Genomic DNA, 12,674 nt, shown 5'->3' on the forward strand with positions numbered 1-12,674 from the left:
GGTTCTCATAATTCATGCATGAAAGAGTTAAAGTTAACTTAACATTTTATGAGATGTATGACAAAAGGAGAAACAAATAAGAAAATAAGAAAAAAATGACGAAAAAAATGAACAAAATGAACAAAAAATAAAAGTAGCAAGCCGCAAAGAGAATGAAATAATCATCAAAATAGTATTAAAATTCAGACAAAAATTAACTAAACATTGTAATAGTATTCATAAAAACTTTACAAAGTCATACAAAAAGAAGAGGAGGAAGAGGAAGAAGAAGACGAAAAAGAAGAAGAGGAAGAAGAAAATCAACAAAACAGGAATAAATAAATAAATAATAAATAAATAAATGAATAAATAAATAAATCAATATTCTGATCACATCTTTGGGTTAATTGGTGTATTTTATTAATTTTACACTGAAATAAATTGGAAAATAAGTTGAAATTCCGTTTCTCTCAGATTTGTTAAAAACTCACTTAAATTTGTTCGTAAATCTGAACATACGTAAAACACCTCGAGGGGGAAAAGAGGGGGTGGGCACGAGGGGGGTAACGTAACCAGAAAAGGGGCTTACGTATGACGTCACACGCCGCGTTGGCTCGCAGAAAGTGCAGAAAAAGTTCCAGACCCCCCCCCCCCCCCCCCCCCTCCGTATGTTTTTGTTGGGGGAAAAGTTGTCGGTAGTTCGGTCGTGTGAATGTAGCGTGTCGGTCGGTTTTCGCCCCTCGGTTCCAGGGGGAATGAGATTTTTGTGCATTCGGGTGAAGTCGGACACGGGTTTTTGAGAAGACTTTCACCGCCTTCCGACCTCCGGCTCGGACTGAAAACCTTGGCGGCCGTCACCGTCTCACCTCCGCCGTTAGCCACCTAGCTAGCTCCGCTGCACCGCTAGCTAACAGCCCGACAAAGTGAACGCTACCTCGCCTCGCGCAAGTGGGCTTCCTCTGGTAACCTCCGGCTACAAGGAGCAAAAAAAACTACCGCAGAGATGGCGGAAACCAAAATAATCTATCACATCGACGAAGAGGAGACGCCGTATTTGGTGAAGATTCCCATTGCTGCCGAAAATATAACTTTGCTGGATTTTAAACAAGTCTTGAACAAACCAAACTACAAGTTCTTCTTCAAGTCTATGGACCAGGACTTCGGGTGAGCTGCACTGATTTTTTTTCCCTTCTTCACCAGACAGAGAAGATTAAGAACAACTGATAAAGACTGTTGAGTGCAATGAAAAGTTAGGAAAAATAGATTAAGAGTGGCTACAACAACAAAACAGCTGAGTTAAACGGTGTTTGCATGTACCAATCACAGCTTTAATGAAATGCATGCCTGTTGTCATGCAATCCTATCTTGTGACCGACTTAGAATATTTGTCATAAGGAATAAGGGGTGTTAAGGAGAATAAAGTTGACTAAAACCAGCCAGTTAAGTCTCTATCCAAGCACAGGAACTTCTAATGGGCAGTGATGAATAATAACCAAGTGGTTCTATAAATACTAAGGTATGTAGGCTAGGACATTTCTTAGGAAACATCATCATTACAATGGGAGGCATTCCCTGTCCCTGCTGCTTTTCTTTACTCTAATCCTCATCCCTCCCTCCCTCCTTCAGTCCATCATCTTGTGAGATCCTCGCCTTTTCTTTCTTTTGGGACTGAAGCCAGGGTTTTGTCTCCTCTCTTTAACACTTTAGCCTGTCTGCCATCCTTTCATTCCCCTCGCCTTCCTCCCTTCCCTCTCCTTTTCTCCCACTCCACTCCCACTAGAAAAAGCTGTCTCCTCTCCTCTATCAATTAATCTACTTCTTTTTTCTCTCTCTCATGGCCGCTGCTGTGCTTTTTCCTGCACAGGAATGTGTGTTCGTGGTTTATTCACCCAGCGAGACCCTTGGGGCTTTCTGCTAAATGAATTGTAGTCTTGGATGAGTATTAAGGCTGGGCGATTTGCCTCTTTTTCCTCTTTGGATGGCACCATGGAAGCTTGTGCCAAGAAGGCTGCAATGTCAACTCCAGCACCCCCATGAAAGGGATAAGATGGCTTTTCATCAGCCTGACAGAGCTGGGGGCAGAGGCTGTCCCTCAAATGCACACCATTAGAATGATAATCAGCAACAGCATCAATAACTGCCTTGCGCTGATTTTTCTTTCTGCAACTGACCACCTTCGGTTGGTGGTCAGTTTGTTCTGCCACAGACTTTACAGCAGTTTGATCATATATTTACCGCTTGAATTATCAACAGTTTACTTAAATGCAGTTAAGAGTTTGTTTTGCATTTGGGAACTTTAATAATGAGTGTTGTCTGCATCATGTACATAATTTAGCATTTTTTTTTGCCTGTATTTCAGGAAAAACAACCCAGCTCTGGTAGCATTTATGCAACTAATCTTCTCATTCAGATTGATGATCATTATATGAGTCCATCTCTGCACAGACACACACTCGTAGGCTGGATTTTCCTTAAAAAAAAAAAAAAAAAAAAAAAAGGATTAATATCTTCGTTTTGCAGCGTCAGGGTTGTTATTTCCCTTTCCTTCTACTATCTGTATCTTATTACATTGACAGTCCTCATCATTGCATGAAAGAACAACATTTAGGGACTTTTTGTAGTTTTTTTTTAGCTACATTGTGCTTCCTCGTGTGCACATGTTCCACCAAAACAACTTGTCTCCTGACTCAGTTTTGTGTATTCGCCTCACCATAGCATCATCCTGCATTCAACACAAGAACCAGCCAAACAACCCAGAGCACTTTTACCTCTATTCCAGAATGATTGTCGATGTGTCAGATCTATCTACAGTACAGACACAGAGATAACAAAGTGTAGAAATAAGTCTGGAAGTACTTAAAAGTATCTTAATGCAGAGATTGGACATCAAGCTGTTATTACTGGCAGATCTTGGCTCCTGTAGAGGCTGATGACTGATATTAGGCTCCTCAAATGGAGTTACTGACTTTAGAGAAAAAAATTATAGCTAGAAATTCAATTGTGCCTAAAATTGCCTACATTTCAATGATTAATTTGATGTTAAGTGATCCAGATTCATTTATTTATTTGATTTATTCATTTATTTTGGTATTCACTACTTTATCTTCAGTTCAGTAGTCTCAAATGAAGTAAAAAATGGGGAATTCCCAACGTCACTGAATATTTTTCAAGGGGCACTGACATCAACTTTTTCCTGTTATAGTGAAGTATTATTATTTAGGATGGCTCCTTGTACATTTCATAGCATTCTTACTCTTTTATATCCATCAACAATTGGTACTGAATTGAATCAAATTGGGACCTTGTGAACTGAAATTGAATCAATTTGGGAAATCAGTTGTGATGTTCCTGCTAAGATGATTACATGGGTAATCAAACAGAGTATTCCACTAATATACACACAGACTCAGACTAACATTTATTGTCTAAATATATGTTAAACTGGCCTGTGTCGCTCATTTTGTTTTGCCTCTTTTTGTAAAAATAGTGTTTTTTCCACCCGTGATGGAGCTGTTTAATCATTTAATTAATCGACCACTGACTTGAGAAGGTCAGCAGCAGATGTTTGTACATATTCACAATCCTGTCGATATCCAAGTCTTTCTTAACCTAGTATGTCAGTATGAAAAACCACTGGATTGTTGGTTTATGTACGACTTACAAATACTCAGAGGGTGTGTGTCACAAACCGGCAAAGATGTAGACCAAGACACATTATCTCTTGTGCTGTCCATTTCCAAAAGTTCCTAAAACCTGAATAATATTGATATTATTGTTCATGTCTTGATCAGAAAATGCTCCATTCATCCTAATTTGGCATATCCCTATTAAATATGCTATTTACTGTCTGTGATCTCTATCAAACTCTTTCATATAGTCATGTTTGGAGAAGTAATGGAATTGTAAATGTAGTGAGTGATACAGATTTTTCTGAGTTCAGTTCAATAGAAACACATTTTAGCACTCCCAAGAGAAGCTAAACAGGAAGATGTCAATGAAAGCAGGATTGTTCCTTTAGACTGCAATAATTTCAATTTAACAAACCTGTAACTAAGTGTTTGGCTGGTTTTCTGCAAGACAACTCTTATTTTTTCCACTTTAATAGCCTCTGTTAATAAGCGTTTGTGACCTAGCCTTACCACAGCTAAGGTTAGCCTTTAAATTAGGAGCTTGTTCCTGTTAAACCGTTATTACTTGCGGCCGTGAGCACAATGTTAGCATTTTTCCAAAACTCAGAAAGAGCCATCTATGCCAAACTCTCATAGGATGGAGGGAAAGTTTTTCAAAGAGAATATGGCAGAGAGAAAGAAGTGGAATTGTGTGTCGACGCTGCCTGGCATCGTGCTCCCTCATCTGAATATCTCCAACTGAGTTCAGATGAAACATTTCAAACATAGCTCTGGGTCAGCTGTCCAATCAAAGCAGGGACCTTTTCCCCCTCTCCACCCAGGAGAGGACTCTGTAATAGTGTGTGTTTTCATTTGGCCTGGTACGAGGCCAGCTGTCGGGCTAAGCTGTGTGTGGCTGCCTGAGAAGGGGGGATGGAGGTGTGTGTGGGGGGGTCCACGACGGAGCTGTGGAGGCCAGGGCCGACGCTGGGAACCCGGGGCTGGACACTGGCCATTTGCTGGGTGTCTGAACGTCTGTAGAATAAAAAAAAAAAAAAAGAGTTACTGGATATTCTGATGGGGCAACTGGGAGTAGTGTAAGTATGATGAATTGTTCTAGAGGAGATGCTGCGTTGGGTGTGAGGGATTCAGTGTAAGCAAAGCGAAAAAGGGAAGTGGGGGAGAGCAAATCCTCCAGGACTCACATATTTCAGGCTGGTTCGCGCATTATTCAAGGCATTTTAGAGTGTGTGTGAATTGAGTCTCGCCTGCGGTCGCCTATTTGTTTGCACGGCCGAGGAATGAAGACAATTAGACTCCGAGGGGAAGAATGTTGCCTCTGCAGTGCTACGTTAGAGTGGAAAAGTTCAATAAATCAGACCGAGGAAAGTTTTCTTTGCTAACTAACATTCAGTAGCTCTCGTAAGCTGCAGCAGTTCCCCACCAGAGCCCACAACAATCCGGCCGTATGCTTACACTCGGCCACAAAACCAGCTCTCAACAGCTGCTTACGAAAGCCCAGTGGAGCCTGACCAGCTCTCACACACATTAGAGGAGGAAGAGGAGGAGGAGGAGGAGGAGGCATGAGTAGCTGGAAACAGAAAACTCTTAGGGCTCTGGAACGTTCAAGTGTCCTGTACGCTGCACTCATGCCCCACTCCTGTCTGGGTAAATGACTGTAATAACATACCGGCGCTCTGCTGGGGGGGAATTACGCAGCTCGTGGTGAATGTTTGTCTTTGTCACAAACATAGACGATGAAGAACCATCCAGAGAAGGTGTAGACAATGAGTTCTGACCTTGTGCTGTGTGTTTCTCAGTGGTCCAGTGTAGTGACGCGGACCAGGTCTGGGTCACATATTTAGTTCACCAGGTTGTGTAATGGACAAGGAGCCACTAAAGCACTGTGGGAAATTCCATGGTGTCTCTCAGTTGTCAGAGGGAACAGCGATGGCTTGTCGTCACATTACGATGGTCTGTATGGTTTAGAGATGGAGGTATATGACTAGAGCTGAAACCATTAATTGACTTGAATTAATAAAAAAAACAGATTCGAGTACAGTTTTCCTGAATCAAAGCTTAATTTCCTTAAATTTGATGCCAAAATTAAACATTGGTGCCACTGTTGTGTTTCACACAAACTCTTATTATAACACACATGACACCAGGATCAACACAAACAGAAGAGATGAGGACAAAAAGGCAGAAAATTTCTATATGTTCATTTTTCTTCAATGGAACTATCACTTACTCATTCTGTCACTTCTTTATGCAAACATTAAAAATATTTGTTTTTATTTTTGTCAGTTGTATCTTAGTTCCATTTTAAGTTGTTACTAAGTTGTATACAAATGTGTTGAAGACTGCAGTGCATATATAGTTTGTAGATGTCATTTGACTTGTTTGTTGTTGTTTAAATCTAATGATATTTTTTATAAGCCTCATCACTTAATTGATTTAAGTAATATTTTTTTCAGGATGGCGCCAGTGATGCAAATTGAAGCAGCAGTATTAGGAGAGTAGTTACAGATATCACAATTTGGCCAAAAAATTACATATATGCTGTTATTACCCCGCCCCCGATGGGGAGGCAAGGGGTAGGCCCTACTGATTTTGGTTACGTTTGTTTGTTTGTTTGTTCTACACACTCTAGCAGCAAAACTATTAGTTGAATTCATACCAAATGGGGTTTATAGATTACCAGTGACCCAGAATAGATGTGGTTACCTTTTGGGAAAAGTAGGTCAAAGTTAAAATTTTTTTAATGAATTAAAAAAAAAAAAATTCCCCATTTACTTGTAATGGGTGAAATTTCACATCTATAAAAATATCAATTTTGTTTCAATTTACTCCACACTTGACACATATATAGAGGCAGTTCATATGCTGACATCAGCACATACATAGACATGATGACATTAGCTGGATCGATGCCAAAATAAGCTACAATACATGTGAAGGGTGGGGTTTGTTGTGCCTGGGACCACTTGTTCTTATAATGATAATGTTAAACTTTATTTTGAACATAAGTAGGTATAAAATGTAAAGGTGAACAAAAGGTGAAAAAAGAAATAAGAAATTTAAACAATATAATTCTTATAATAAAGTTCTTATATTGAAAATGTGTATGTATCCTTTTACTTGGATACTTTTTGTGTTTGTTTCAGCTGGTTCCTGAATAAAGGATAAGTTGTCATTTTCAGACATGTCTTTTTCACATTTATTTTTCACCTATTCAAATAATCGTTTATTTAAATTGAACAAAATAATCAATACATTAATCAGTTATAAAAAAAATAATTAATAGCTGCAGCTTGGTATAGAATGGGATCAGCAGACTTTGGCTCCGGCAGTCACTGGTGGCTAATATTAGCATTCTTATCTGGAGTTACCGACGTTAAGGGAACTCTTTCACAGTTCTGTGTGGACAGCAGTGATGCACTGACTGGAGAAATTCTTGGCCAATAGTGATGTTTCCATCAGTTTATTTTGGTGTTCCTTCTTATTATAGTTGTGTACTAGGGATTAAATAGTCCAATAGTTGACATCTTTTTGCGATGTGTGCAGAGTGAAGAGGTCGTTGTACTTCATAAAAATGTAGAACTAATATTTATGGGAGTGTTTTTGATTAAATTTCAAGTGTTTTAAGAAAATGAAATTATATTTGTGAATCAACTTCACCTTGATTGGTCTGTATTTTCTAATTACTGACATAAACTCAGTTGATTTTTCAACTCAAAAAAGTAATTAAAATGTCCATCCCTGGGTCTTATTTATATTCTCTGTTTTAGAAATCTTCATTATACATTGTCCCACCAGTGTAGAACCTAAACCACATTCACATACGATCAATGTGAGCATCAAAATGATCTGTTTTCCCCCCCATTTTCTTAGATCTAATGCTCTTTATCAAGTTTTATATTTTAGCTTTTAAGATGCTTGTCAAACGTTTAGACACATTATGATAAAAATGGTACAAAATGATGTGAAATTATTTTTTATTAAATAGTATAAAGTTTTTTTTTGCAGAAGGACCTCTGTACACCCCAACTATCTTCTACAAACTTAGTGAAAATGAACCCAAACAGCATTTAAATCTACTGAAATCCATGTTTTAAAATCTAAATACAGCCTGTTTGTCTTGATATATGTAATATATTTATTCTTAATTTAGAATTATTTTGACTTTTTAAAACATACTGCACATTGACATCCATACAAAGGGTTGTTGTTGGTGTTTGATACAGCATAAAGAAAACTCATTTTGATTAATATATCTGGAAAAGTAGTTGACAATCATTCATAGTGCTATAAAAAATAATAGTATTTTAAGCTGCATCACCCACCCCTATTAATATTTTTTTTAGACTGTAGGATGGTGATAAGTTGTTGTTTTATTGATTTATTTCTTTGAGTTTAATGTTCAGGGATCTAAATTGAATTATTTCAGAATCTGTCACATTGATTACTTGTAATTTAGCTCATCATAGTTAATTTGCAAGTATTTCATTCTGTTGTTTACTCATCTGCCCTTATTTGTTTTATTGTATCCCAAACCACATTCTTCATGGTTTTATGTGTGGATGCTGTTGAGCGTTCCTCCACTCGCTACAGATGTAGACAGGAAATTTGCATGAAGGCAACACAAACAAACATGGAGGAACACGAACGTGACCCAGGACGGGAAACTCTGAACCGGAGACTCTAAAAAACGAAGACAAACACAGAGGTTTTACCTTAAAACAAGGAGCAACGTGGTTTAGAGTTTGGAAAGGCTTAAATGGGACTATTTTCCTCCTTTGACAGTAAACTGAACATCTGTTTTAACCTTTTTTTTTTTTTTTTTTTTTTAAGCTCAAATAAAGTCTATTCAAATCTATTAATTGAAAAATAATTGGCAACAAAAATAATCATTAGCTGCAGCCATAGTTTAATTGGTGTTGATTTGGTGACGACTGCAATGTTAGTTTGTTATCTGTCATCTAAAGTAATCGTCATTATATCAGATATCGGCTAACATCTTAAAACACAATTAGAACAGCGATTTGTACAGTATGTACTAGACAAATATTATCAATATGATAATTAACCTGAGTGTGAGTAGATTATGCACACTTTGCATTTAATGCAATAAAAGGTCATTATTTTTCACAATTTTTATTAGGTTAGAATTTAGAAGTTTTTCATTTTTGCATCATTTTTAAAATTCTGACCCAAAAATCAGCACGTTGTAAACCATGGACAACTACTACACCAGCACCTTTCTCCGAAGTGAGTAAAAAATGTGCATTGACACATTTTAGCATCTAACCTTTGACCTAACAGAAAAAACAATAATCTATTTTGACCAATGTTGCTGTTTTTGATTTAGATATGTCAGGCTGCAAAAATAAAACTGGGATTAGGCTACTTGTTTTTTTTTTTTTTGTGTAGTACACTAAAAAAACAGAGAAGAAAGTTCTTTTAAATATGTTTTGCATCAAAGCCAAAATAGGGTTTGTTTACATTACACACATGGCATTTAAAGGGTTTCATTTATGACAGTTATTGATTATTTGATATTTTTGTTTATGGCTCGAGTTGATGAAATACAAAAAAATATGTAAAAACAAAAGTTTACAAACTGTATGAATAAAATTCTGACAAAACTGCACATATTACACAGTTTTATACATTAAGAAGAGCCTCTCTGGGCGGAATACCACAGGTTTAAAAGAAATATACACAATATACAAGAAGTGTGCACAAATATTGTTGCGTGTAATGAAAATGATGTGGTTAAATGATTATATATTGTCACATGCTGCAGATTTTCTTCATATCTCACACGCTGACACATGACGACTCTACAATCCTCTGTTTTCCAGCTCAGCCTGTCTTTGTTTGACTGTTTTACAGCTGTATGATGAAAAGATTACGGACAAAACAGCCCCCTGAAATGCACCATAAACTATTCAGTAAGCCTGTATAGTACCATATGTGTGATAAGCATCACTGCACACATGTCATGAAACTCACTGTGTAATGTTATAAATATGGACACGTTTTAGAAATTCACCCTCAGAGAAAGACTGGTTCTGTTTGGTCGGTTTGCGCAACATGTAGCTTCAACTGTCACCGACTCTTATGGTTGACTCCTGTTGTGAAAATAATAGTTGGAAGACACTTTAAAAGCTTTTTCTTCCCTTTAACCCTACAGCTGCGTTTCCATAAATGTATTAAATGCACATTTTGACATTTTGCATCAGTAAATGTTGATGGAAATTCAATTTCCAGTATATTTTCCAGTATATTTTGCTTGCTTGAGTTAATTTTTGCCATGTTTTACCAAAAAGTAAATGCAGATAGAGGAAACTAGTGAAAGTTTTTCTCAACTGTTTGCGTCATCTTCCCAGACTTCCGAAAAAAGTGTAAAACATCTGAGGGAACCAAACATTAACAAATATCTTATCCATAAAAGATAAGTCATTTTAGATGTAAAAGAGCAAAAGAACACTGTGAGTCTTCTACTGTGTCAACATTGGTCTATGTTTTTTTTTTTTTTTTTTTTTTTTTTTTTTAAGTGAATGATCTTCTTCAGGTCAAATGTGTTAAATCTTACATATTTTATCAAGATAAATTGAAAACAAATGACCAAAGTGCTGGTTGTCTGATTTTTTCAATGTATTTGTGTTAATTTCATTCATTATTCTCTTCATTTTGTTCATTATTTTCTGCCGTTATGAGTTTTTCTAAGACTGATGCTGATTTTTAAAAATTTGGTCAGCCGATGGCCGATATCTACAGCTGATTTTTGAGGCTGATATTTAAGGCTGCTTTCTAAAAATTGTTTTTAAAAGTACATTGACCATAAAATACAATTGAAACATTCAGATAATTAAGACTTTTATGTAGCAATATAAATGAAATGAATACATGTACACATAGTACTCTTTTATTTATTAAACTTAAAGTGCTGCCCACACAGGTGCCTGATCAAATATCTTATAACATTTTTAATAATCAAATATTGGTTTTCCAAAAAAAAAAAAAAAAAAAAAGGGTGATTGCTGATATTGGAAAAAAAATTTAACCCAAAGCAATATAAGCTGCAGACAAGTCACTAATGATTACATCCCTGCAATGGCTTCGTAGCCAAGTCTAGTTAGCGAGCACTAGCCCGCTACCTAGACTTGTTATGGCTAGAGACTAGCAAGCTATATCTTCAACCAGCTCCGGTTACAGCCTATCAAACTAGTGTTGTATGTATTAGTTCCAGTCAATGATAGGTAACGTTAGTCTGGTGCCCTGATAAACAGAGTTGGGTAAAAACATTATAATTACGACAATAGTGTCTAACTAGCTAGCGGGCTAAAGTAATGGCAACGTATAGGCTATCTTAAGCTAGGTTTGCATTATGTTACCAGTGGCCACAGCAGCCCCATTTGCCCAAAACATAGTGCGCTGTGGGATTTTGGCCATTTTTTTTTTCTCCATATTCAAGTTTTGTTACATAAACGGTGCACTATTTTTCAGCCAGACGGGGCTGCCGTGGCCACCGGAAACATCATGTAAACCTCGCTTTAAAAATCTGGCCTGGCATCCGAAGCCTCAGCCATGCTGCTCTGTTACACTACACAGTGTGCGGGCATGCCTCAATACTAACGTGCTTAAGACCCAACGAATCGACTGCTGAATTCATTGCCAACTCTTTAAAGAATCAATTTGAATCGATTCGTTGTTGCACCACTAATCTACATGTTTACTAAATTAAGTGTAGGAAAATACCTGATTTACACTGAAAAGCCTCAAAATACAGAGGGTAATTATTATAATAAATGGTGATAAAACATTAAAAAAAGGTTCAGTGTAGAGGAAAAAATATTTTGGTGGTGCCACAAAAGTTGCACTGGGTCTTTAGGGGTTAATTTGATAAAGTAGGTAATAAGCAGTAAACGCTGACACATACTGTGCTGCAAAATTTTTAAACAAAAGTGTAATTTTCATGTGATTTAAGCTCATGTAAAGCACTACCTACGTTTCTACAGTGTTAAATAATATATGCTGCGTTTCATCTTTGGATCTGCCCCAGTTTTATGACAATCTCACAACCTAACATTATGATTGATCTCAGTTTGTCATATGGTCTGCTCATCATGGCATTAAAAAGATACATAACAGCACTGTCACAACTTTGCTACTCGGCTAACTTGTTTTTAATGGTCTGTTTATCAGCATATTTACAGTAGTTTACAGCATGAATGTCACTAACACATGTTGCCAGGCTAGTGAGTTTATTTCAGTCCGTTTATAACAACACTTGAGCATCTGCCCACGCTAAAGGATTTGGTTTTAACCCACATTATCCTTCAGAGTTTGTGTAATGTGTTGTTTTGCTGCTTCTGAAGAAATAACGATGATGAATTACTGTATGTGTGTCAGCTGTGGGTCTGAACTCTTATTGACACAGATGCCTCAGAATTATGTTGCGAAATGAGTAAAAGCATTTTTGATTCATCATAAAGTGCAGCTGGATAAATTAGGTTAGAGTGTAATTAACCCGACGCTGCGTTTTGCACTTTACAGCATTCATATTACTGTAACTCCTGAATCATTTGTGCTATCCACAAAATTCAAATGGCTTCGAGAAGCTGAGATCCTGACCTTTCCGACACCATATAACACTTTACAGCAGCAATGTTGCACTGTATTAACAAGTGGAAAGTTTCAGAGACTTCAACACAGGCTAAAAAACACCTGAAAATAACAAAACATATGAGGCCATAATATGGATACTGAATGTTCAAGACCAAAAAGCATGTTTGAACATGTGTAAAATAGTTGAAAGGTTATTTCGACAATCTGAAAAACTTTTGTTATGGACATTTATAGTTGTTTCTGGTGGTAAAGATGCTAAAAACTTCAAGTCCGTGTTTTTTTTTTTTTTTTTTTTTTAAACACTGTTTTAAGCATATATTATTTATTATAATGATAATTATTGGCCAAATATTGAAAGTTAAGTTCTTCCTGAAAACAAAGGTGCAAATGAATTGGCAAAAAAGACATTTTCTAACACTTTTATTGCAAAGAAAACATGAAGACACCCAG

The 12,674-nt window shown here is 36.8% G+C and overlaps 1 protein-coding gene across 1 annotated transcript in view; it reads left to right on the forward strand.

The window, feature by feature from the left end:
• Positions 1 to 629: 629 nt before the first annotated feature.
• The window catches only part of dvl2 (dishevelled segment polarity protein 2), a 42,710-nt gene continuing 30,665 nt past the window's right edge, over positions 630 to 12,674 (forward strand). Inside the window, 1 exon segment of the mRNA XM_030162002.1 lies at positions 630 to 1,143. Within this exon segment, the coding sequence (XP_030017862.1) occupies positions 983 to 1,143 (161 nt within the window). The 5' untranslated portion in view covers positions 630 to 982.

This window comes from Sphaeramia orbicularis, chromosome 18 (genome assembly GCF_902148855.1).
Source record: "Sphaeramia orbicularis chromosome 18, fSphaOr1.1, whole genome shotgun sequence".
In the NCBI taxonomy this organism is placed as follows: Eukaryota; Metazoa; Chordata; class Actinopteri; order Kurtiformes; family Apogonidae; genus Sphaeramia; species Sphaeramia orbicularis.